The 24,414-nt window shown below is 48.0% G+C and overlaps 3 protein-coding genes across 5 annotated transcripts; 1 reads left to right on the plus strand and 2 right to left on the minus strand.

Moving 5' to 3' along the window:
* Window positions 1-36: 36 nt before the first annotated feature.
* Window positions 37-10,204, minus strand: acox1 (acyl-CoA oxidase 1, palmitoyl). Of its 3 annotated transcripts, none has more exons than XM_084685130.1 (14): window positions 9,967-10,204; window positions 9,033-9,192; window positions 6,371-6,531; window positions 5,282-5,389; window positions 4,927-5,046; window positions 4,474-4,589; window positions 4,187-4,356; window positions 3,853-4,015; window positions 3,367-3,557; window positions 2,634-2,810; window positions 2,305-2,410; window positions 1,864-2,007; window positions 1,545-1,751; window positions 37-1,285 (listed from the first exon to the last, which is right to left on the minus strand). In XM_084685130.1, the coding sequence occupies exons 1-14, from the start codon at window positions 10,073-10,075 to the stop codon at window positions 1,235-1,237; spliced, it is 1,983 nt and encodes a 660-aa protein (XP_084541256.1). In that variant the 5' UTR covers window positions 10,076-10,204; the 3' UTR covers window positions 37-1,234. The 3 variants fall into 3 exon arrangements, with proteins under 3 accessions (XP_084541256.1, XP_084541257.1, XP_084541258.1); XM_084685131.1 differs by lacking the exon at window positions 6,371-6,531 and adding an exon at window positions 8,149-8,309; XM_084685132.1 differs by lacking the exon at window positions 6,371-6,531.
* ten1 (TEN1 subunit of CST complex) lies at window positions 10,064-11,265 on the plus strand. The gene is made up of 3 exons (XM_084685133.1): window positions 10,064-10,448; window positions 10,539-10,696; window positions 10,812-11,265. The coding sequence occupies exons 1-3, from the start codon at window positions 10,360-10,362 to the stop codon at window positions 10,958-10,960; spliced, it is 396 nt and encodes a 131-aa protein (XP_084541259.1). The 5' UTR covers window positions 10,064-10,359; the 3' UTR covers window positions 10,961-11,265.
* Window positions 11,266-11,610: 345 nt separating this feature from the next.
* Window positions 11,611-24,033, minus strand: evpla (envoplakin a). The gene is made up of 22 exons (XM_084685868.1): window positions 23,873-24,033; window positions 20,952-21,051; window positions 20,664-20,818; window positions 20,301-20,424; window positions 20,035-20,166; window positions 19,791-19,832; window positions 19,516-19,677; window positions 19,202-19,309; window positions 18,975-19,070; window positions 18,751-18,861; window positions 18,465-18,611; window positions 18,046-18,197; window positions 17,830-17,927; window positions 17,444-17,616; window positions 17,070-17,248; window positions 16,792-16,930; window positions 16,425-16,618; window positions 16,160-16,310; window positions 15,995-16,078; window positions 15,764-15,868; window positions 15,569-15,661; window positions 11,611-15,469 (listed from the first exon to the last, which is right to left on the minus strand). Exons 1-22 carry the CDS (start codon window positions 23,923-23,925, stop codon window positions 12,068-12,070), a joined length of 6,000 nt encoding a protein of 1,999 aa, XP_084541994.1. The 5' UTR covers window positions 23,926-24,033; the 3' UTR covers window positions 11,611-12,067.
* Between the last annotated feature and the right edge of the window lie 381 nt (window positions 24,034-24,414).

Raw genomic sequence — 24,414 nt, forward strand, 5'->3', positions numbered from 1 at the left:
TCCAAACATAATGATAGACCAACATTATAAACATGATCATATTTCATGTTTTATTAACTACAAGATCATCTTACAACAAGGACTTCCAGGCAATTACAAATCATCAATTGACAAAATCACTCTTCATAAGGAATTGTATACACTACATGAGGTCAAATGAGTTCAAAGCAACAAAACATGGTTCAGCCTATCTGTTCTATCTGAGCATCTTTATCAGTTCAAATGATCCATAGAGGATTATGTCAACAAGGATGGAAAGTAAAGTAAAGGAACTGTGTGAGAACATGATGTTAATGTCTGTATTCCAAGTTCAAGGCAAGTTCCTCAGGCACATAAGATTTACACAAAAACAATCACTGATTGTGTTGAACTTCACCCAGGTTACCAAGATGTTGTAACCGAAAAAAAGTGTCAATTATCAGTGTCAATTAAAATTTATAAAATACAACTTTTTTTGGACACGATTCATACTTATTCCAAATCTTCTGAAAACATCACCACGCTATCTTAATGTATGTAGCCTATTCCAGAATTCCATTCCAACCCCACATTGCAGAGCAATCCTCAGGCATACGTTAGTGGTTGTACGAGTAGAAGAACAGAAAGGCCTCTTTATTTACCATAACCAATGTCACTGTTGTGCTCACTACATGGATAGTAGCGGCAACACACAAATGGGGTAACACCCCAGAGTCATTTCCTATAAAACATTTGAATTTTTCACCACCTTCTCCGCTCTCACTCACTCTCTCTGACACATACATACGAAATGTGTCTTAATTACATTCATTACTGTTCACTATGCTTCTATCAATATTAATACAAGGGAACCCTTAGCAGCCAATCCTTAAAATTGGGATCGAATACGATCACTTCTTTAATGATTCACACTCACCCAGAGTACTAAACTGACTATACAAATGATCAGTATCTAAGAGATTATATACAGTAATATTCATGATTTCAAACATCGTGATTAGATGACATGGATTGGTTAAGAATAAGAATGAAGGAACACGTCTGCTGTTTCACACCCCTTCCTGTTGACTCGTGTTCTCAATGCACCTGCAGAACAGTGTGGCAGATCCACTTGAAAAAGGAGAACTAAAAAGGAATTCATTCCGAAGAATAAACTGATTACCGAGAGCATTTTGATTTCCATTGTTGGGTTAGTTAACTTGGGTTAGACTACTTTCCCACTCCTCTGGTGGGGGTCAGGTCATAGCTGGTCAGCTCACAACTTGGACTGCAGGGGCTTCAGGTACTTGTGGTATGAATCATGAACCTAAGGGAAGACGTGAAAGACAAAACAAAACTTGTTTAGCGCACGTTCCTCAGGTCAATTTGGATTTGGTTTCTCCTGTTCGGGACTGGCCTTCCATCACCCGGGTTTACTGTTCCTCTCTCTGACACTGACAACGAGAGCTTCCCTAAAATCCACTCCAACCCGAAACAGGAATTCTTTGTTGACCCTCCCCGTGTATCCTTGGTGACCCCACCCTGACCCCACCCTGACCCCCCCCCCGACCCCGTGGTGTCCTCACCTCGGTGCGGTTGAGCGGCGACCTGCGGGCCCACTCGAACATGTTCTCGTAGACCTGGCCGTCGTAGCGTCCCAGGACGGAGTTGAGCATCTGGTCGCGGTAGTCGAAGGCGTCCACCAGTGCCACGGCGTTGGGCCGCAGCTGGGCCAGCAGCTCCTTCACGCGCTGGTTTGCCTGGTTCACCTGGGGCACGCTCAGCAGGTCCGCCTGGAGGGGAGGGAGTAGAGGGAGGGAGGAGAGAGATGTTACCTCGGCAGAGGCATGCGTGCATGCAATCGGGGGAGTGGGGGGGGGGGGGTTGTTGGGTTGCCACGGTTACCTGCAGGAAGTCCCCGGAGTGCAGGGTGACGCCGTGCAGGGCGTACAGCAGAGCCAGGCTGCTGAGGACCGAGTGCACGCCGGTGTCCCCGATCTCCCCCAGCTTGGCTGCAAACAGCTTCACCACCACGTAGTGACAGTGGGCCTGGGAGAGGGGAGGAGAGAGAGCGACAGAGGACAAAGAGAGTTGGAGAGAGAGAGAGACAGAGAGAGAGAGAGAGAGAGAGAGAGAGAGAGAGAGAGAGAGAGAGAGAGAGAGAGGGGGGGGGGGAGCAGAGTGACAGAGAGAGAAAGGCAGCAGGAAAACAGAGGATATCAGACACGTGGTTGTAAGGGAGGAAAGTAATAAAGAGAGGAATGAATCGACTACGACTTGACTGGAGAAACAAAAGGAGCGAGGGGAGTGGGTGTGCTGCTGGACTGTTCCTGGAGGTGGACTTACGTCTGCGGCTCTGACCAGGTCTATGGAGCTGCAGTTCCAGGCGTCCTCCTGACTCCTTCTCTGCTGCAGCTCCTGCTGGATACTCTTAGCTGCCAGCTCCACCAACCTACACACACACCACACACACACACACACACACCAGTGAGTACAGCATAACATACTGAGTTACCTCTCATTTGATCTTCAACACCCTCACTTCCTAATCTCGCCATTGTTTCTTCTTCGCTTCCCCACAACCCTTAACACCTGCTGCCCTACCCTCCCCTCCCTTCCCCTCCCCTCTCTCCCCCTACCCTCCCCCCTCCCCTCCCCTCCCCCCTCCATCTTACTTGGCGGCCCGCAGCTTGTACACCTCCACCAGGCTGGCCAGGTCGTTGATGTTGACCACAGTAGGGCGGGCCGACACGGGCTGGGGCTGCACCCTGTGCTCTGATTCGTTGAGGTAGGACACGATGCCGCTCAGCTGTTGCCCCCCCCGCGCCTGCCGGTAGCACTTCATCAAGTACCTGTGTGTGTACACACATACAGTGTCAACACACCTCGGTCACACACCCAAGTCCATTAAAGTCCATTAAACTGGATCTGTTCTCTGAAAGGGGCCAGTTTGACCTGAATACGTTCTCGTTCAGCTACTGTGGTCTCACACCCTTGCCCCTGTGGGTTTCACTTTTAGTCATTCAGAACAGGTTCTTTTGACTCTGCATTCCAGCGAAAATTACAACTGCTGACAAGCAGTCCAATTTGACACATAAGGGTTTCAGCATTAGACCCTGGGTAAGTAGTGGGTGTCCAATTACAAAGAAGGAATTGTGATTTACTGACGTGGGAATGTGTCATTCGTGGGTGTCAATACGTGCGTGTATGTTTGAGATGGACAGAGATGCGTGTGTGTGTGTGTGTGTGTGTGTGTGTGTGAGATGGAGAGACACCTGTGTGTGTGTGTGAGAGAGATAGAGAGACACGAGTGTCTACGTGTGTGTGTGTGTGTGTGTGTGTGTGTGTGTGAGAGAGATGGGGGGAGACGTGTGTGTGTGTGCGAGAGATAGAAACTGGTGTGTGTACCTGGCGGTCTGCAGCATCATGACGGTGTTCTCCCCCTCGTAGGTGCAGGTGGGGGTGAAGGTGACGTAGATGTCCGGCAGGCCGCTGCTGCGCGAGTAGCCGTGGCCGCCACACGACATGCGGCACACCTCGATGCCCGCGTTGGCGGTCCAGGTGGTGAAGGCCTTGAGGCCCGCAGAGAGGGCGTGGAGCTAGGGGGAGGAGGGGGGCGGGTTACGTCCATTTCACTATCACAGCATATAGTCTCTGAGGAAAGTAGATGTATGAAGTCATTCGGTTCTGAACCCATTAGCACAGGAGTTCCTGGCACCTGGACAGCCTCAGTTACAAGAGGGGAGGGGTTCTGAAACCGTTGATACAGGTGTTCCAGGCACCGGGACAGCCTCAGTTACAGGAGGGCAGGGGTTCTGAACCCGTTAGTACAGGTATTCCTGGCACCGGGTCAGCCTCGGTTACAGGAGGGGAGGCCGGGCGGTGAATGGTTACCTCAGGCAGCTCACTGAAGTCCCCGTGGCTGATGTCCCCGGTGATGCGGTGGTACGTCTGGTTCATGTACTGGCCCACGAAGTGGAAGGCGTAGGCCGTGGCCAGCAGAGGAAAGAGCTTGTGCTGCTGGGTCTGGTAGTCCAGGATCTGGGGCTCTGGGTCCCTGGGGAGGGGGGAGAGGGTGGATGGGTGCACACAGACAAAACATAAAAAGCCTTTTTCACGTCTGGGGCTTTTGTGATGGCGAACAGAGGCTGATGTGTGTGAATGAATGCATCCCTCTGTGGCCTGTGTGCATGAATGAAAGTCCCCCCCCCCCGCGCGCGTCGCTTACCCCGCGCGGATCTCCGACTGGTGTCGGACCACGCTGTAGCGCACGGCGATGGTGCAGGCCTTGGAGAGGGCGCGGGACGACTCGCCCACGATCATGGAGCGGATGAAGACCATGGTGCCGTACGTCAGCTTGGAGCTGGGGGGCTTGACGTACGTGCCGTCTGGCTCCACCTGGTGGCGGGGGGAGGGGACACACACAGACACAGACACTCAGCATCGCGAGAGTACGAGAACTCGTGCTGGATTCCCGGTGACTTGGTTGATCTGGAACACGAACCCCCCCCCTACCTTGGCAAATTTCATCAGCATGTTCTCCCGAGGGATCCGCACGTTCTCCAGTTTCAGGTAGCCGTTGTCGACCTCGTCGAAGCCGAACTTGGGCCCGATGTCGCCGACCACAACACCTGGGAGGGACAGGAGAGGTAGAAAGAGAGAGAGAAGTAGAAAGTGAGAGGCAGAGAGATAGAGAGAGAGAGGTAGAGAGAGAGAGGTAGAGAGAGAGAAAGAGGTAGAGAGAGAGAGGTAGAGAAAGAGGTCGGGAGGTAAAGAGAGAGAGGTAGAGAGAGGTAAAGAAAGAGGTAGAGAGAGAGAGGTAGAGAGAGAGGTAGAGAGAGAGAGAGAGAGAGAGAGACAGACAGACAGACAGACAGACAGAGAGAACAGTATACCCAGAGTCACATACAGACAGGGCCAGAGGCGTGCATCCACGCTGACTCACAGACACAGGTTGAGAAGGGGTACCTGGCAGGGGCATGTGGGTGCCCATGCTGCGGATGGCCACGATGAAAGCATGCAGGCCATGGCTCTTGCCCTGGGTGTGAAGCTGGGCCAGCACTATGGCGTGGTTAGACGTCTTACCCACTGAGAAAGGTGTTGAGAGAGAGAGGAGAGAGAGAGAGAGAGAGAGAGAGAGAGAGAGAGAGAGAGAGAGAGAGAGAGAGGTGGGTGAAGGAGAGAGAGGTGGGTAAAGGAGTGGGGGAGAGAGGTGGGTGAAAGAGAGGGGGGAGAGAGAGAGAGAGTTCACATTTCAAAAATGAAAACGACGTCTGTGGCCTTCCAGGTGACGGAGGATCTCAGCATGTGCACGCGTGCTTACGTCCGCCGGGCCACCACTTGATGGAGGTGACCGTGGGGCTGTTCATGACAAACTCCTGGGTGGCGGGGTCGTAGGTCGCCGTGGTCTCCAGCCCGCGGAGGTGGGTGCCTAGGCGACAGGAGACACACGATGGAACAGCCAAACACACACAAACGCGAGAAACACAGAAAAAACACAAGTTTAGTATAATATCACTGAGGTACCATAGAGGTTTCAAGGCATTATATTAGCAGCATTGGGAAAAGTATTGGCTATTGGGTGGGTCGGGACAAGACTACATTGTATGACTAAACAGCCACGAAGAAAGTATAATACTGTGGCAGAACATGGAGTGTGAGCTCTTGAAGGTGTCTGACAGATCCCCAAATAACAACAACCAAGCCTATCGAAAACCACGGTACAAACTCTCGTTGTTATGCATGGAATGTGCCGGCCCACGCAGTAAAGAGATTTTGTGGGTCAAAATGGCCGCCGGGACCGTTTTAGAACTTCTCCTCGGGGAAGAGGACAATAGGGGACGTGTGGAAGGGGCTCTGCCTCTGAAGGCTGCTTCTGAAGGCTGCCTCTGAGGGCTCTGCGGGCGAGCATGCACGTTCACCATGGCCGGCGGCCAGGTAGCGTGACAGCCAGGAGGGGAAAGGCGCGTTCCAGTGAGACGGGAATGCAAAGCTCTACAGCCACACACTTGCAAAGTATCTGCAAGATATTTGAACTCTTTTAGTCAAATGAGTGCAAGCTTAGCCCTAATTTAACCCTAAACGGAATCTAACCCATTCAAAAGACACAGCAAGATTTGGGTTCCAGTAGGATCTTTTCAAAAGTATGGCTTCTTTCCTAGCCAAACACTCCATTGGTTAGCCATGACACGACACCTGACGACAGATTCCAGTGCGTGCTGGTGTTCCCCCAATGGAGGTTTTATGGTGCAACGCCATACAGTCTCCGGCGAATCATGCGGCTCCACAGGACACCCACACAAACGTGCTCGTTGAGCGAGGGGGCGGGGGTGGGGGGGACGGGGGTGAAAGCCACAAACAAAGGTTGGGGATCGCGGCCGGGGGGGGGGGGGGGTTGGCACGTTCTTCATACCGTGCCCAATCTCCGTCTGTGCGTAGGTGCCGATGATCTCCAGGTTCCAGGCGGGCATGAAGAGGGTGTCCATCTGCTCAGGCGTGGCCTGGTTGAGCAGCGTGGGCAGGAACATCCCCAGGTGGAGGTCCAGGGGCTCGGGGCGCCCGCGATGCACGCAGCTGGGGCAGCGGCAGGGAGGGGGGAGGGAGAGGGGCGGGGGGCGGCAGAGAGGAGGAATGGAGGGAATGAGGGAGTTTGGAGAGACCATGCACAGAGAAGGTAGAGCCAAGGTTCGAGGTTTAAGCCCCAGCCCATCGAGTGGCACAGAACCAGGTTTGACATTTGGGAGAAGTGTTAAGGAGGAAGGGGGGGGAAGTGTTAGTAAAGAATAATTGAAGGGGGGGGGGGGGGACATTGAAAGTGACAGATGGAGGGGCGAGTAAACATGCAGCAAGGGGAGAGAAGAGAAACATACAAAAAGACAGGTGAGATAGTCATGCAAATTAATTGCTCGGTGCTGATTTCGAAAACTCTTTTTGGAACCTTAAATCGAGAAAAGAGGATTATTTCATTCGTATTCTCAAACAAGCAGATGACTCCGTTCGAACATCTTCAGATTGCAGGCTTTACAAGTTAATCGTTTCATTGCAGAGCTTGAAGTACTTGCCAATTAGAGCTTGAGGTACTAAAAGCCACGTGGCTATTAATATGGGACAGGTTTAGGCATTTTAGGCGAGGATAACAAGCTGCCATGTGGAATGTGCTGAACCAGACCCACTCTGCAAATACTGACCACAGTGGTCAGATGCATCAAGCACCATCTAAAAGCTGACCACTGACCATTCCCAAGAGAGCCATATTGTCTGATAATAAAACCAACATTATTAGGCACTACATACGTTACAAAAACCTCACAAAATAGCACAAACATTATATTCTATCCCATGAGGCAGGTTGAAATAGGAAATTATTCAAACGCTGTGACGACGACAAAAAGGCGAGAGACGTTTATCGGTTTTAGGCCGGCTAAGCAACCAGACAACCTTGGTGACAGCCAGATGTCACTTTAAACGATGAAGATAAATAAAACCCTACCAGTGTCAGTGTTCACAGAACAGATGAACCCCTCTGCAGAGGTTAGGTTAATCATTGGTAAAAGAGGGAGTCTACGGAAGATAGGGAGACATATGGAGTAACGGGGAGGGAGAATCAAGAGGTGATTGGACGACAAAGCTCCTGGATGTTAGAAACTTCCAGAGAGAAAAGAGGAGAAGCGTGAGAAAGCACGGTAAGGGATGAGACTACACAAGGAGGCTCTTTGAGACGTGTCTGATTGCGTCTCCTTGAGGAGGACTCTTATCTTTTCAGAGGAGGAGCTTGTTTTGGCTTTCTATTCATTCTTAGATAGCAGCGCGGGTCGTTTGTGTGACGCCATAAAACAGAATGATGTGGCTATCAAGCCACCTTGCAGACACTAGATGTTCCATCCAAAATTCAAGCGACGACTTATCAAATACTAAGAAAGTTTTGCGGTTTTCCCTACAAGGGAAATCAAACCACCGTGATCCGTCAAACACCTCTAAGAGACACACACTGACCGGCTCCTGGACTCAACACAATCATGTATGAAAACATCTACTCAAAAGGAGTTCTTTCCAACGCCACCTACACCCCAGTATTATATCAAACATATCAATGGCTGTGGTTCTATAGACCTAGGCGAGGGGTGCGGTGTAAGGTAGGACAGGGGGTGTCGTTCAGTAGAGGGTTTCCCTGGGAAGGGCTGACTGACTGACCGTGGCCCATCTCTGTCTGGGCGTAGGTGCCCAGGACCTCAAATGACTCGGCCAAGGGAACCCACTTCTGGAACTGCTGTGGGTCACACTGGGAATACAGGGTGGGCAAGAACATGACAAAGTGCAGCCCCAGGGCCTCCTGGTAGTGACTCCGCGCCACGCTGGGGGGGAGGGGAGAGAGGGGGAAGGGGGTACAGACAGGAATGACCAAACCGACCAGGGCGGACACATGGCTGTAGCTACAAACTGGAGCCTGGAGGAAGAGTCGGTTTACCTGTGGACACGTTTTTTGTATTCATTTCGTTGGGGATGCTAAATGCTAAATGAGATGCAGCCTAGGTCGCCCTTTGGCCCGGTTTACCTTTTCCGTTTTCACCTTTGCTCCACTTTGACAGAAAAGTCCTGCAGTGCCCTCCATGACTCAACAGCTGCATGGCAGAGTGTCAAGAGTACACCCCGTAGGCCTCAACACTCTCCCTTACTGCAGGTCACTGCACTGCTGCAGGTTATTGTACTAGCTATTATACTGCATTTCCATTGGTTGAAAATAGATATACTGTGTGATAAGTAACAGCAAAGACATCCCGAAGTCCTTGTAGTATGACGAGGCAATTTTTGAAGTCTTATCCATGGTGGACATTGGCATTGGGAAAGCTCTATTGTAAAACAGGTGAAATGTTTTGACAAGTGTTTTGACAGTTGAAAGTGCCACAGCATCTTACTGATGCCACCACGCCATGTTGTTTTTAAACCAGAACCTTTTAATGAGATCCATGAACAATTTAACAAAAGTAATGATATTGTGACAGATGTTGTTCATCAATGGCTACAAATACAACCTCGCGTTAGTGGCTGTCAATCCAGCCCGTTCTGCCTCATCTTACCTTTTGTAGCAGTAGATTTCCTCCGGGTCGGAGATGCCATACTCCCGTAATTTCAGGATCATCTGAGCGCTCTTCTTCACCGCCGCGTCATATCGCTCGCTCCTAGATAGGAAGTTCAGATCCTCATGCTGGAAGTCTGGGTCGTTTATCACCAGTGTCTCTGTAACAGAAGTATACTATAAAGAACAGCCCATAGTCTCGTGTAGGTTTGGTAGGCATTAGGTTACATCTGAAAACAATTTAGGTCTATGCTGACGAAAGAGTCTGTTACAATTTGGAACAGTCTCTTGCCAAGCAATAATTGGAACTTCCAATTATTGCTTGGCAAGAGACGAGCTACATTTTAGGAGAATTTCATGGCTACTATTATATAAGTGCATCATAATATTAACTAGATCTAATTAGTCATTAATAACACATGAAGAAACGTGATAGTACCGTAAGCACTTAATAGCTACATAAAGTGGTCCAACTTGCAAGTTTACTATTGCTAAACATTTCCAGAAACCAGAAACAATATGACCAAACAAATCACTAAGCTAAAGCTTATTTCACCGTATACAGTAGCACTTCCAGGAAATTTGCATTGCTTTCATTCCATGTTTGTGACACAGTTGTGTTAGGCTACTTTACTAGTTACCGTTACCTTATAGTTAAAGTGGGTTAGAAAAAGTCTACAGAACGGTATGGTTTGTTGTAGCGTACAATATAAAAGCTAACAAACCATCTAGTCTGGTCAAGCATGTGTTTACAGGCTAATGTTGACTACAATGTTAACAAAACAACATAGCAATAGCTGGGTAGCTAGCTCTAGCTAACTACATCGCTGATATACAATGACTGAATGTTTCATAACAGTACGCACTTGCTAATTGTTATTAGAGCTATTAGCTCTCTAGCCTACACTGATTAGCAGGAGCGCCTGAAAACTCACCTATTTCTCTCCTCCTCCGAGTCTTTTCAGGACTGCCGTCCAGGATAGACGTGAGTATCTCGACGTTAAAAGTTGCATTTTCCCGTTCTCTACGTATGTCTGGATTCATGGCTGACTTGTTTAAGCTATCACTGCCGAAGGTGAACGTATCATGCAGTCAATGATCTACGCGTACAATACATAAGTGTATCCTACAACGTCGCAACCTTAGGCCTGGCTGTACGATGACAAAACTGTACCCACTTCCTTGCTGACCAAGAGAGGGCGGGTTCAAAAATCACATGATATAGTATTGACTCTACTAGTGCCGCCGCCATCATGTAAATTACTGTAAAGTGAAGGAACAAAAATAATCCAGCACTCGCTTGCCACTTTTGACCTGCCTGCTGAGAGATGCTGCCTGCTTCTGCAATCTTTCGTTTCCCTTGGGAGATCCAGTCTGGTGCAGTGAAAGAGGGAGACTCGGTACGAACATTTGGCAGGTGAGATGTGATCTTCTGAGTGCGTCCATGGCAGGCTGTTTCAGTTGATTGCGCCCTGTCATCACTCACCACATCGTTTTTATTTTACAGGTTGGTATGTTACCAACCAGAAGAATCAAAGGCAACGCTATCGGCCCAGCATGGCTCAAAACAGCACCATCTTGTTGTCCAAACTACATTTGTGGAGCCCTTCGACTCCATAATTGGAGCTCAGTACATGGTTCTCGGAGAGATAGAAAATGCAGAGGGTAAAGAGAAGTATTGACTGTTACTAAATCTATCAATGGACACATTGGAAAACGTTTATGACTGAATGTTTATTCAACATATGTTATTATACTTATTATCTTTCTCGATCAACAGATGGGGTCGTTATGGTTCGAGCCCGTGTTCTGAACTGTGTTGACGGGGTGAACCTTGCCCTTCTACAGAGGGCCATAGACGTACAGAGGACCTACTTCACAGAAAGAAGGGACAACGAATCTAATGCTCACACAAATGCTCCACCCTGATCTGAGCATTATCCACGGAGATGAAAACAGACTGTACATCTTGGTGGCTTCACCATCTAATGACTTGGCTCTCTGTTACTTAAAACTGATGGATGGATAGTTTTTTGGAAGTGTTATCCTTGTATTATACAATAACATTTACTAAATTAATGTTACATGGTGATGTTTTTAAATAACATCTGTCAAAGAGCTATGGAGTAAACATGTATTTGAGAGGTGATGCTAAGAGGCATGACAAGTTAAAGTAATCATGTTGGTCTCCTATCATGCATAATAAACAATATGGCTGTTGATTTTGACTATCAGATGCTTAAAGTGTGTTTTGTAAAGACCTCAAAATACAAGCACATTGTTCAGATGTACGGCAGGACCATACCAGTATTTGTCATTCGATATCAGTTCAGGAACCACACTGTCTTCCTCCTGAACCAATCACAGTGGGTTTACTGAATGTTGGAACTAGAACAGGAAGTGGGTCATGAGGGATCGCTTTACTGTCATAGATCGTTGAGAAGTGATAAGTGATATGAATTTCATGTTCTCAGGAATAACAATTTTCCTTGTCATGTGGCATTTTAGTCTAAGATGTATATGTTGTTTTCCCCTAGTATTATTATGTACCACATTATACATGGAAAACCCACACACAATTTGATTTTATTTAACCTTTAATATATATATATATATATATCATTGATAGTGTCAAACAAGGCTTGAGTGTAAATTGAACATTGTGGGAAAGCCCTAGAGTATATTACGATACAGACAAACAAATTAGGTTAATATGGTTAATAGCATTGCACCATGGCCCAATATCCAGTAAATAACCTATGTGATCATTATGTCTTTACGTTTTTTTTTTTAATTAGTTCAAAAATATATCTGCCCACCTCATACAAGTTTAGTAAACAAAAGCAACTCAGCAGCGAATCATCTCGGTGTACAGTGAGCTTTGCTCTATTTGGCAGACATTTTCCTGAGACAGAAATGTACATCGTCACACTTACAGTCAATTATAATCATTAAAACGTTTATACATTTAGAATCCAGCTTCACATGAATCACCCAAAAGACAAGAGTACCCTCCAAACGCTGTAAACAGATCTACTAATTGCCATAAGAGTATCGATGAGGAGTATAGGAAGGGTAGCCTGACTCTTTGGAAGAAGCTGGAAGCATAGAAAGGCCTGACTGGGGGTCTGTCTTACAACGAGCCATGGCTTGCTTATAGCTGATCTTCTCGTGCGTGAGTGGATCCACAATCTCTTTGGCGTAGTTGGTGTCAGCCTGTAGCTCTCTCAACATGGAGCTGTCGATCATTTTGGCTCCGATTGCTTCCACTACATCCACTCGTCTAGTGCTGTTGGGCACCACCAGCCCTCCGGTCAGGTGTTGGGCCTCCATGTAACGCATGGCGGTCTCCTTGGGCATCCAGCCTTTCTGGACAGCCTCTCCCACTGACAAACAATCCCTGGTTATTGGGTCTTCTATTCCAGTGAAGGCCTTCTGGGCATTGAGAAGCCTTTGTAGTTGACTGCTCTCAATGAGGCCCCTTTCTGAAGCCTTGTGGACAGAGAATCTTTCATTGTTGGTGATATCAATAATGCCACCTGTGGCAGCCTGAGCTTCCAGGAGACGCTGGGCAGTGGTGGAGTCGATAAGCCGGCGCATCGCAGCACTACGTATTGTGTAACAGGTGCTGGTGTTTGTATCTATGATTCCAGCAATAGGATAGATTTCCTGGGCAGCAGAGGGCTTTTGGGGAGAAGCCGAGTTGAGAGCGGATGTGGCCTTGGGGGTGATGGAGTTGAATTGGGGCTGTTTTTCTTTCTCACCTGCCACAAGCAGGGCAAACTCTGAAATTGGCATTTTCCCATCTTTGTATTTTTGCAGATCACTCTGGGTTAGCTTTCCGTCCCTCAGGGCATTTTTGATGGAGTACTGTTTGCCACTCTTGCGGTCCTGCAGCACAGAGGTTTCACCATCACGTCCCTTGGAAGTAATTTCTTCCCAATCACATTCTAGTTCTTGCAGGTGGATGTACTGGGTCCGGTCAATCAGCCCCTGAAGGTAAGCATCGTAAGGTGACATATCCTTGCCTGTCTCAGGATCCAAGATGGTGATTTTCGTTGAAAGGTTTGTCTCCCTTGTCCGAGTGTCAGCTTTGTCCTCCTTATCCAGGACAGTCTGAAGCTCTTTGATGGTGATGTTTCTCGAGTGGATCTGGTCTTTTTCATCTAGGATTTCTCTCTCCAGACGGTGCATATCGGACTCCATCTTGAGGCTTTTTTGCCTGTTCATCTGGCTTCTCTCGCTCATCATTTTGGTTTGCTGCTGGAACGAAATGCTGACGTCCTGCCTCTCGGACTCCAGTTTCTTCAGCTCCCTGTTGAGGTCGTCCTTCTCCCTCTGCAGGGCATCCCTTTGCAGAACCAGAGTGGTCTCCTCTCGTGAACTACTCGACTTGGTGCTCTGCAGGAAGTTTAGTTTGTCGGAGAGCCGTCGGATTTGCTCTTCCAGATCTTGCCTGGCGTACTTCTCCTGGTTGACCTGATCCCTCAGACGGTCTCTCTCGGCCTCCACAGCCTGGTCCTTCTCCACCCGGACCACCTCTTTATACACCGTCCTCTCGCCGGCCTTCTCTCTCTGGAGAAGTTCAAGCGTGACGTTAAGCTTCCGGATGTCTCTCTGATAACGGAGGATGTCGTTGGTTTCCTTGTCCATGTCCGAGCGAAGACCGCTGGTCATTCTCTCCAGCTTGGGGTCTCTCTCCACCTTTAGGACCTCCTCTATGACGATGCTCTCCTCGACAGGAGGCGGGGCGTTCTCCAACTCGTTGATGCGCACTTTGGTTGCTTTCAGCTCTGACTCCACTTGAATCTTCTTCTGACGCTCGTCGCTCTCTCTCAAGAGCCTCTCTTTCTCCTCTAGCAAGGTTTTCAGTTGCTGCACTTCAAGTTCTACCTTCCGCCGAGATTTCACCGCCTCGTCCAGAGTCGTCCCAAGCTTGTCATACTCAACCCTCTGTCGGGGATCTTTCTGTAGGCGCATCACTTCCTGGACTATAACTTTCTCCTCGGGCTTCTGTCTCTCCAGTAGAAGGTACTTGTTCTGCAGGTCGAACACCATCTCCTCAGTGGTGCGACGCAGTTGGGTCTCTTCGCGAACCTCCTTTCTGAGGCGGTCAGCTTCTTTCTCCAAAAGTGGGTCGTCCTCGTACTTGATGACATCTCTGGTCACAAGCTTTGTCTCCACCTTTGACTTCTCTGCCTTCCACTGGTCCCTTTCCTTTCTGGCAAGGCTCAGCTCATCCAGAACGGTGTTGTAAGTGTGGTGCAGAGTGTTCAACTGGTCATTGAGCTTCTGGATCTCTCGGATGTTCTCAGGGCTTCTCTCCTCTTTCACCACTTCCTTGAGGACCTCCTTCAGTTCGACCTTGGGCTTCTGGGAACGTAGGGTGTTCCGGTCAGTTGTGACGACAGTGATCTCCTTCTCCAGGTTGGAACGCAGTTTGCTGGCTTCTTGCAGTTCCTTCTTCAGGCGGGTTATTTCTGCCTCTGTGGTCGGGTCGATCCTGTAGATCTCGTTGACGATTTCTTTGACCTCCACATTGGGTTTCAAATTCTGCACCTCTGCGTATCGACTTTGTAGTGATTTCAGCTCGTTGGCGAGACTGCTGTTTTTGATCTTTTCGTCCTCTATTGCCGTACGTACTTTCTTTGATTCCTTGATGAGCTCGGGGTCTTGCTCTATCTTCTTTATCTCCCGGGTCACGACCTTAGGCTGTATGGTGGGAATGATTCTCTCCAGTGCGTTGATCTGGCTTCGTGTCTGGAAGATCTCATCATTGATCGTCTTTATCTTTTTGTCCTCTTCTGAGATTTCCACGGAAAATGTTTGCACTGCTTTGACCATCTCTGGATCCTTTTCCACTTTCACAACCTCTTTTCTCACAATTCTTTCCTTGATGGTTGGCCTCTTTGCCTGAAGAACACTGACTTCTGTCTTCATCTGAATGGTTTCCTCACGCACCACATTCTCTTCATCCTTGATCTTGGATATTTCATCTTTCAACTTGGCCGCCTCTACATCCAACTGAGGATCTCTCTCAAATTCGGTCACTTCTCTCGTCACCAGTCTGGGCACTGCATTTTTGAGGGAATCCCCTTGGATGAGGATTTTCTTGTTGACCACTTCAACCTCACCCTGAGTACTGCTGCGCTTCAGAGCTTCTTTGTGTATTTCGTTCTGCATGTCCAGTAGTTCGGCCTCTATTTTAGGGTCACGGTAGTATTGTAGAACTTCCTTCTCCTCAAGCCGCTCCACCCCTCTACGACTCTTCAAAGAGACCATTCTGTTCTTGAAGATTTTCAGGTCGTTCTCAGCATGGGCGCACCTATCCAGTTCCTCAGCCAGCTCTTTGTTCAGGGTATCTATTTCCCCCACGCTTTTTTGTTGCCTTTCAAGATGCACTTGTTGCTGGGCTACCTGTTGGACCGTCTCTTCATTCTACAAAAAATTAATATGTATAATGTATGAAGAGTCTTATAACTTTGGATTCATTCATAATTTATGGGATTTAAAGTAAAATTGTGGAGCTTAATTTACCTGAACAAGAATGTTCTTAGCAAGGGCCATTTGGTTGAGGCGTTGTTTGCTTTCAGCAGCTGTTTCAGCATAGCGATTGACTAAAGCTTTTTCCTGTAAGATAGAAAAAGCAACAGTCATCCCTCAGATCTCAACATTTTACTGATATTTCAATTTTGTTAATCCAGTGATTCAGTCCTAGCTTTGTTGTGTTACCTGTTTCTGCACAGTTTCCGCAAGGGTAGGGGAGGGAAGCTTCTCTGCTTTTTTCGTGCTATCAGCGAGAGTGCTGTTGTATTTACCAGCATTGACCTCATATTCCTGCAAAATAGTCCTGTTATTAACATACATGTATGAAATACATTTGTAAGATATACATTGTGGTAAATGAACAGTAGCATCCTTAACACTCTACAGTACAAACACAGTACGAACGACAATGCTTACATTAAGCACATCCTGCAAGTTCTGGGACAGATCAACCACCCTATCTACGTCATCTCCCTTTCTCGTCAGGTCTTCCATCACCCTCTGCAATAAAGGAACAGGTTAGTGATTTCAAACAATCCCAACATAACAAACCACTTAAAAATGTAGCCTAACTGAACACACCTCCTCTGAGCTCTGCTTGGAGTTGATCTGTGATAGGTCATCACTAGGACTGATATTATTGTTGGGCAGAGTGTTCAGGAAGGAACTCAGGGATTTGTTTGTGCTTTGAAATTCCTGATTCTTAGTCGCGGCCTCTTGCAAGAGGTTCTCTCTGAGAAAATGCAACAGAGAATACATGAATAACAAAATCCTCATTTTTGAGAAATCATGTCTGTTTGACATAAATGTGAATAAGAGGTCACGCGTGCAGTGTCAGCAATCTCACCTCTCCTTTAGCTGGTTGTTGACGTTAGCGTAGCGGTTCTGAAGCTGTTTCACCTGGACTCCCTGTTGGCGGATGTCCGGGCAGTACTCTTGGTAGCCCTGCTGCAGGGAGCTACACAGCTGCTCTGTGGCCTCCAGGTCCTGTCCCAACTTTTTCATCTCATCCTGAGAACCTGCCACCTTCTTACGTAGACTCTAAAGAGGGCACAGTGGGGATATGTTAGGGAAGTCTGACTGGGGATTCGAGTAAAGAAACGGTGTCATCTCACTTCAGTTTAATCGCATCAAAGTCGTCATGGTTATTTTCATGTCTGTCCATCATCCATTTTTGACACGCAGAATTGTGTTTAGCGATTTGTGTTGCTGACCTGGACCTCCAGGGTGCGGGCCTGGATGGCATCAGGGACATCAGGGATGGCACCATCTGCACTCAGCGTCTTCTCAAAGTCGGACACAATGCCGTCCACTTTCTTGATCTGACCCATTAAGTTTAGAGATGCATTTGCCCTAGAGTAAAGAGAAGGCTTGAATCATCCTCGGAGCTACGCTAATGTTAGTTGGCGTTCCAACTACTGGACTCAACCAAAGAACACTCGCACTTGTGATCGCGTGATTTGCTATGCGTGGAGGCGCAACACGTGCTTACTTCTTGGTGTAGAGGTCATTGAGAGCAGCGATCCCATCCTGCTTGTTCTTGGCGGCGTTCAGTTTGAGTGGCAGGGCAGAGGAGGTGGACCCTGCTGACTCTTTGGCGAGCAGAGGCTCCATCTCAGCCTGGGCGGCCATCTTCTGCTGCTCCAGAGCCTTCAGGGCAGCAGTTGCTTTCTAAAAGACCGGTGAGGTGTTCGCTTAGTAGGTGACATATCTAAATTCAAATGCGTTAAATACGCATTTCTAGATCAGCGGGGAAGTATTTAAATTAGCGATTGCAAAGTTTTTTCTCTCTCTCTCTCTCCCTCTACCCCCACCTCCTCTCTCTCTCTTTCTCTCTCTCTTTCTCTTTCCATGTCCCCCACTCACCTCCTGCTCCTTCAGCCTGTTGGCCATGTCTGCAGCTGGGTCGTTGCGGTCCAGCGGGGCCCTGAGGCGGCTGAGGATGTCCTGCTCCGCCTGGGCCAGATCTCCATCCAGCTTGTCCAGCTTGCTGTCCAGGGCCACAGCCTTGGGGTTCAGGGGGGCAGAGGATACCTGGGCTGCATGGGGGTAGATGAAAATGTCAGGCAGTGTGGTACGACACAGTCGTGGAACTTGGGACTGTGTGATATGGAAATACATATTGGTATCCGTGGGCAAGTGAACCTTAGAAAAAAGCCTGGAGTCGTGCTTTGTAACTAAAGATTGATTGATTAAAGTAAGTTGTCAAAGAAACAATTTGTTAGAAGTGTAGATGAGTGATGGATATTCACCTGCTTGCTGGGGCCTGGATAACTCTGTGTTTTGGTTCTTCAGTGAAGCCTGCAGAGCAGCTCTCTTTTTCTTGATGTCTGCTAGCTCACCGCCAAGCCTGAGTAGACACACACACACACACACACACAACCGTAAGCAATAAGACACTGGCAGACCCACACATACTGAAGTGAGTTACATCCTGCAGCTGTTCTTCAAATCTTTGATTCCCTCACAGGTCTACTTGGTGGATGGCATCTGTGTCAGGTGGTGGGATCAGGAAGCAAACTCCTGGAAGTTTTTTCGTTGCCCCGTCGGTGGTCGCCACATCCCAGTTCTTGTCTGAATTGTTTTTCAGGGTAAACTTGTCCCCACGAGCAGTTTCGGCCTAGAAGAACACAAGGATCAAAACACAGAATATCAATCAAGTAACCAAACAGAATGCAGATGACAGATATTCAGAAACAACATCCTGTAGTAAAGTACGGCTACAGCAGAGGTCAAGTGGTCACCTAATATTCAGATTTTCTGATAAGAGTCTCTACACTGCTTTGTTTTCACAGCTAACGTAGCAGATCTATAAACTCTGACGTGGCTGCTTCAAGGAAACCTGTTGAGGAATTCAGTTCAAAGGTGAAAGGTCATAATGGTCCACCTTGTCCGTGTTCCAGTCACATAGGGACTCTACAGTGACGGTCTTGCTGGGGGCAGCCCGGCGCAGCTTGAGGGGGGCAATGGTGGTGCTCCTCTTCCTAAGGTCGGCCAGAAGCAGCTCCGCCCGCTGGACTGACCTCTCCTCTGCCTGAGGAGCGGAAGGCCCCAAAAAAAGGTTAACAAAGGCTTCGATTTACAACCAAACGTTCTCCTAACAAATTCCCAAGAAGGGATTTCTGTGTTGGTGTTTTACAATCCACGGCCTTTACGATTCCCCATCAAATTACCTCGAGTTGTAGCAGTATCTGAGAGTTGCTATTTTTGCTGACTGTCTTGGGGTCCAGGGTGGCGTTGAGTTTGGTCAGGGATTCGGAGAGGGTCTCGGTGTCCAGCTGATACTGCAAGAGGACAGGAGGAACCAAGCGTTAGAGGGTTAGGGGTTATCTACCCCATGACAACACCCCGTCAGTGAGCTCAAGGGTCGGGGGAAGGCGACAGACGTCTTGGGTACCTTTTTGAAATCCTCCACGTTGTCCAGATGAGTCTCCTGGCAGATGCACAGGTTGAGGAACTTCTGCCACTCGTTCCTCAAATCGTCCCGCTGAGCCTGGAGAGGGATATCAACCCATCGGAGTCACATCAACATCCTCCGTGAAAGACACACTCGAGGGAGGACTCAGGTGATGGAAAGGAAGGTCGGTTTGAGGCCTTCCAAAAAAGGTTTATCGAGTTCAATACCTGAATGGTGGCGCTGGCAGGGTGCTTCAGTTCAACGAGTCGATCTCCGTCATCCTGGAGTCTGTTCACTTCAGTCTCATGGGCCAGAAGGCTGTTGTTCTTGAAGTTCTGATTGAATATTAATTTATATACAAGCTAAAGTAACCAATCGAATGAGATGTCAGTCAAAGTATGTACATGTGGTCTACCCTGTACAGCAGCACCACCAATGTTTAGAGAAGTTTGTCAAGTAATATCTCTGCCCTTTTTTTACCTGATATTTCTTTTAGACTGACCTGTCAACTTTACACTTGCAATGGCCCCTGACCCCTCACCTCATACTGCCTGCGTACGTCCGGGGGGTCAATCATACGGTCGCTCCAGTCCTGTTTCAGGATCTTGTTCTGTTCTTCCTCCAGGTAGGCCAGTTCCCTGGTGCAGCCCTGCATGTAGTCGTACAGGCTGTTCAGGTAGTGGCTGCGCCATTTTGAGTTGTCCTGCAAGCAGTAGTTCAAAACAAAAGGTTAGGGTCGTACCTCAGTCAAACAGCTTTAAAATGATACTGTTTAAAAAGGAAAGTAAAATTACTTTAAGCCGTATGAGAACCTACCAGAAGATTTTTGTATTGTTTCTTAACGGCATCAAACTCTTCCTGGAAAACAAAAACATTTAGCCTTTGATTTACATCATATATATCACTTGAAAAGACCAGCACCCCTGGAAACAGAAAACGGTTTGTGAATATTCTAAATAACAGATTTTTAAAGAAAGGCTACCTTCACCAGCAGTGGCACTGTCAGGCCCTGAATTTGACACAAGTAAACGGTCCGTTTCTCTTAAAGCTGACAGGTTACCTTGGTGCTAGTGGAGTTAGCGCTGAGCTGGGAGCTGTAGCCCTCGATCTCCCTGTGGAGGATGTTCTGAGAGGCGATCTGCTTCTTCAGGTCTGTCATGGTGGGCCCGTACTCCTCTGAGTTCACCTCCCTCTGACAAACACACACCAGTCAAATGAGGTGAGAGATAGCGCTATTGGGCGTGTCGAGGTCAAACGTTTGATGTGTCCCATGTTTGGTGTCGTGACAACACGGAGGGCTCAGGGAAGCAGGGCTTCTGGTCTCACCTGTTTTTGGTTGAGAACCGGAGCCCAGTCAATCCTAGGCATCAGCGCTACGTCATTGACGGGCTCGTACACGTCCCGGTAGAAGGTACAGTCCTTCAGCCACCGTTCATGGAGGTGGCTCACACTAGAACACCAGGAACATGTGCTTTGTTAACATAACATATTTCGGCCTTTTTTGTTTGTTTATACAATAAAGCTTTGCGCGAATGAAGCCAATGAGTGAAACCAGCTCAAAGCTCCGGAACACAGTTCATTCTAAACGTTCAGTTCATTCCCACTTCCGTTCCAAAGTGGTTGAGGAATTCAAAGAGTCGCAGGGGAAGTTTAGATGGCAGCATTCCGTAACTGTGACACATCACTCACTCGCTCTCGATCTCGCTGCCTTGTGGGTGTTTGTATTTCTTGGCCTTGTCCACGTCGAGGAAGAGGTTTTGCAGCAGGGCCTCAGCCTCCCCCAGTTTGATTGAGACCTCCTTCTGGTGCTGAAACTCCAGCTCCTTCTTCTCATTCTCTGCGTCCTGGTGGTTTTAAGGGAGACAGGTGAGATGGGAAAAGGTTGTGTGTGCGTGTGTGTGTGTGTGTGTGAAAGTATGTGTGTGAAAGTATGTGTGTGAAAGTGTGTGTGAAAGTGTTTTTTTTTTTTTTTCTCACTATAGCAAGAAGCTCCTCGGCCCGGAGTACATCTTTTTCCACCTGGTCGGCATTCTTCTGCATCCGCGCCACCAGCAAAGCCAAGCTGTTGGCTTGTGTCCTAAACAGAAGTTAAAGGTCACGGTTAAAATTGTATGCAGACACTCAGCAAGGAACACAGACCTTTGGGGGAAACAAAATACAGGGTGCCTGTCACAAAAGTTTGTCTTTCACTGATTTTGAGGACTTGGTCAAAATAGTAAACTTTCAGGATGGATACCTGTCGGACAAACAAAGTTATGACAAAGTTCCTGACAATTTAATTGAGGACAATACCAATAGATGACTTTGTTACCTAGAGGACCAAAACCAAACAAAACAACTACACCAAAACTAGAACACACTAGAGGATTCTAGAATGGCGTTAGGGTTGGTCACTTCCTTCACCCCACCCTTTCCAAAATGCCTGTCATTCCTCAACCACTGACTGTCCTCTTTGTGACTTGCTGGTTGGTAGGGTTTCAGAGTCTACTGAGTGACTGATGAACAAGGTCTGTCAGATCTGAATATTTCCTAATGCACTGTGTCTGTTTAACTGTCAAAGGGCTGTTATCAATATGTGTTCTTCTATCACATTTGTCTAAGTGTATGAACATCTAACTTTATTTATGTTTGACAAAGCACCAATGTGTTCCTGTTCTTGATGTCCAGAACACACTGGAGCACTTATGAACAATAGACCACTGTCACATAGCTGATACTCAGTGACCTATTTCAACACATTGTGAGAGTCACGTTAAGACTCTCCTCACACTTTCTTTACCGTTAGGTATCCCGCATACATTCACAAGCGTCTTCACATAGCTTCACAAACACTTCACTTCAAATACCCTCGTCTGGAATTCTACGCACAACAAGGAAAGTTAGCAAAGACTTTGAAGGCCGGACCACCCACATTCCAGCCGACGCACAACACAAGGAATAGATGAACCAAATTGGATGCCAAAAATCTGGAGAGCTCCTTGGGCTTGGTTGCAAATCCACCAGTGGAATGACAAGGGAATGAGGTCGAATGCTTTCTTGTCCCCTGTGTCCCTTGCCCTCCTGCCTGTCCTTGTCTCTATGGGACTGGGCAGGGGAGTGTCTGTCTGAGATGGGACCGTGACAAGGGTCTCCCTACTAGGTCCAACTCTGCAGGAGAAGGTAGGATCACAACACACACACACATCATGGAGCAAATCTACACATTCTTGACACAGTGGAAGGGGGAGGGGACAGGAGAGAACAGGTGTGTCAGGACAGTGACGACAGAGATGATGGAGGAGTATCTAACCTACTCATAGATGTGTGTGTGTATGTGAGTGTGTGTGTGGAGGGGTGTGTGTGTGTGTGTGTGTGGGGGGGGGGTCAGGGAAGCTTTTCCAGGTAGGTGTGCCAAGATTGGCTGTTAATTACTGACGAGTGCCAGAAGGGTACCCCCTTTAGAGGGTTCTGTATCTATAGAGGTGGACTGGCCTATCAGCATGTAGGAGCATAGGATCAGAAATGTTGTTTATCTAACCGAACACTAACAAAAACCTCTAAGCGGTTATTGCAAAAATGTCTTTAAAACAGTCAACAACCATTTCATATCAATGGCGTGAAGTCATGAACAACACATTTTAAAAAAAAGAAGAGAAAAACAGGGATGTGATTGGCTTACGGATGAGCCGGTAGCATGAGGCGGCAGGTGATGTGCTCTGTAGAGCCGGGGTGTCACCCACGCCCCTATGGCTGGCGTCCGACATGGTGGCACAACTGTGACTCACACTGTCATGCGTTCTTTTAAACCCCATTGTACCGTGACGTCTTTCACGGTACAATCAATGTTTTGATCGCGTGAGACACAAGAATCGACAAGCCATCGCAGGTGAGTCCATTTAACGCCCCAACGGTTCCATGGGAGGAGAGCAGGCCGTCCCAGAGAAACCAGCTGGATGTGTCTCAATCACCTTCTGCCCTACCCGTACCCGATTGTCACGCTGTTCATCTGCCACTACCCTCACATCTGTTCGCTCTCTCTCCAACACCCTCTTGTTAAAGCTCTCTTTAACTAATAGAGGGTGAGAGGTTAGGATACGTGTCTTACCCGGAGGTAAAACTAAATGATCGGGATCCACAGCCTTTCACGTTTAGCCAGACAAAGGTTTCCTCCAACTGCTGTCACATTCATAAAAGTCACTCTCCCTTACCCCAATACAAACACATATTGGTGCCAAATAGTCTTTGTTTCATGCCATTATGCTCAGGAGATTTCTTTAAAAATAGACAAGGGTGGCAACAGATTTTTCAATTGAGCGATCTCTCTCTTTGTGGTTCTACTGCATTGCTAGATAAAGAAGATAAGCAAAAACGTTCAATGTTATCTGTATTCTGGTTGTTTAACAATCTTAATGCACCACAACGGTTCCCAAGAATGTTGCGGTGACAGTCAAACAACCATACACACACAGACAGTCAAATGAACCAATAGATGGATAAAATGATCCCCTTCAAATCTCAAGTTACTGTCACCTTTCAAAGAAACCTTGTTGGCTTGACAATCCTAAAACAGCCACATTCATGCATACACACAAACATTTCTTGAAAGCCCCAAACCTCAGAAATGCTGTTCCAGGCTCACCCATGTTTACAAAGCAAGTTTGAGGTCAGGACACACAGTGAAAGCCTTGGTAAGCATCCGGTAACCTTTAGGGCTAAACCCTAATCTCTTTGCCTGAATACACATCAACCACAAATGCTTCCAACCCAGAGGTTTGAGATTTTGAGTTTGAGAGAAAGAGAACAACAGTCCTCGCAGGGAACACGGCACAGTTCCGAGTTCAGGAAGAGAAGGAGAGAGAAACAGGAGGGAAGAGTGAGAACAGGACTGTGATAAGACTCCTGGTCCCCTGAAGACTCACTTGCTGATCTTGCCGGACACTTTCAGTGTGTCGCTGTCCTTTTTCTTAAACATCCTCAGGTCTTGCGTGGAGGCTTTCCACAGAACTCTTGATACAGTTTCCTACCTCTCCCTCAGGTTTCCAGTCACGCTCTGTCAGGGAGACACACACACACGCTCCCTTTGCTTCTCGGTTGTGCTTGTGCTGTGCTTGTCAGCGCAGTGTAAAAAGCTGAGCTGTCCCCTGGGCCACTCCCAAAGTAACAGGTGTGTCTCCACCCAGGCTTCAACCTGGTTCAGCTGGACCGGGCAGACCTGTTCCACACACTCCTCCTCCACCACCCCCCTCCCTCCCCCCCCCCCCTCCTCCTGCAGTCCAGCCCTTCTTCCTCATCACATCTGTCACTCAGAGGGTGCTACAGGTATCTGAAATGACCATGGACATGCAATCCTCTTACATTTTTGGGGACATTGTGTTTGTGGGGATCAGATGGCTGATCAGATGGCTGAGCGGTTTGGGAGTCTGACTATTAATCAGAAGGTTGTTGGTTTGATTCTCGGCCG

The sequence above is a fragment of the Hypomesus nipponensis genome, chromosome 21 (assembly GCF_054491055.1).
Source record: "Hypomesus nipponensis isolate SF chromosome 21, ASM5449105v1, whole genome shotgun sequence".
NCBI lineage: Eukaryota > Metazoa > Chordata > Actinopteri > Osmeriformes > Osmeridae > Hypomesus > Hypomesus nipponensis.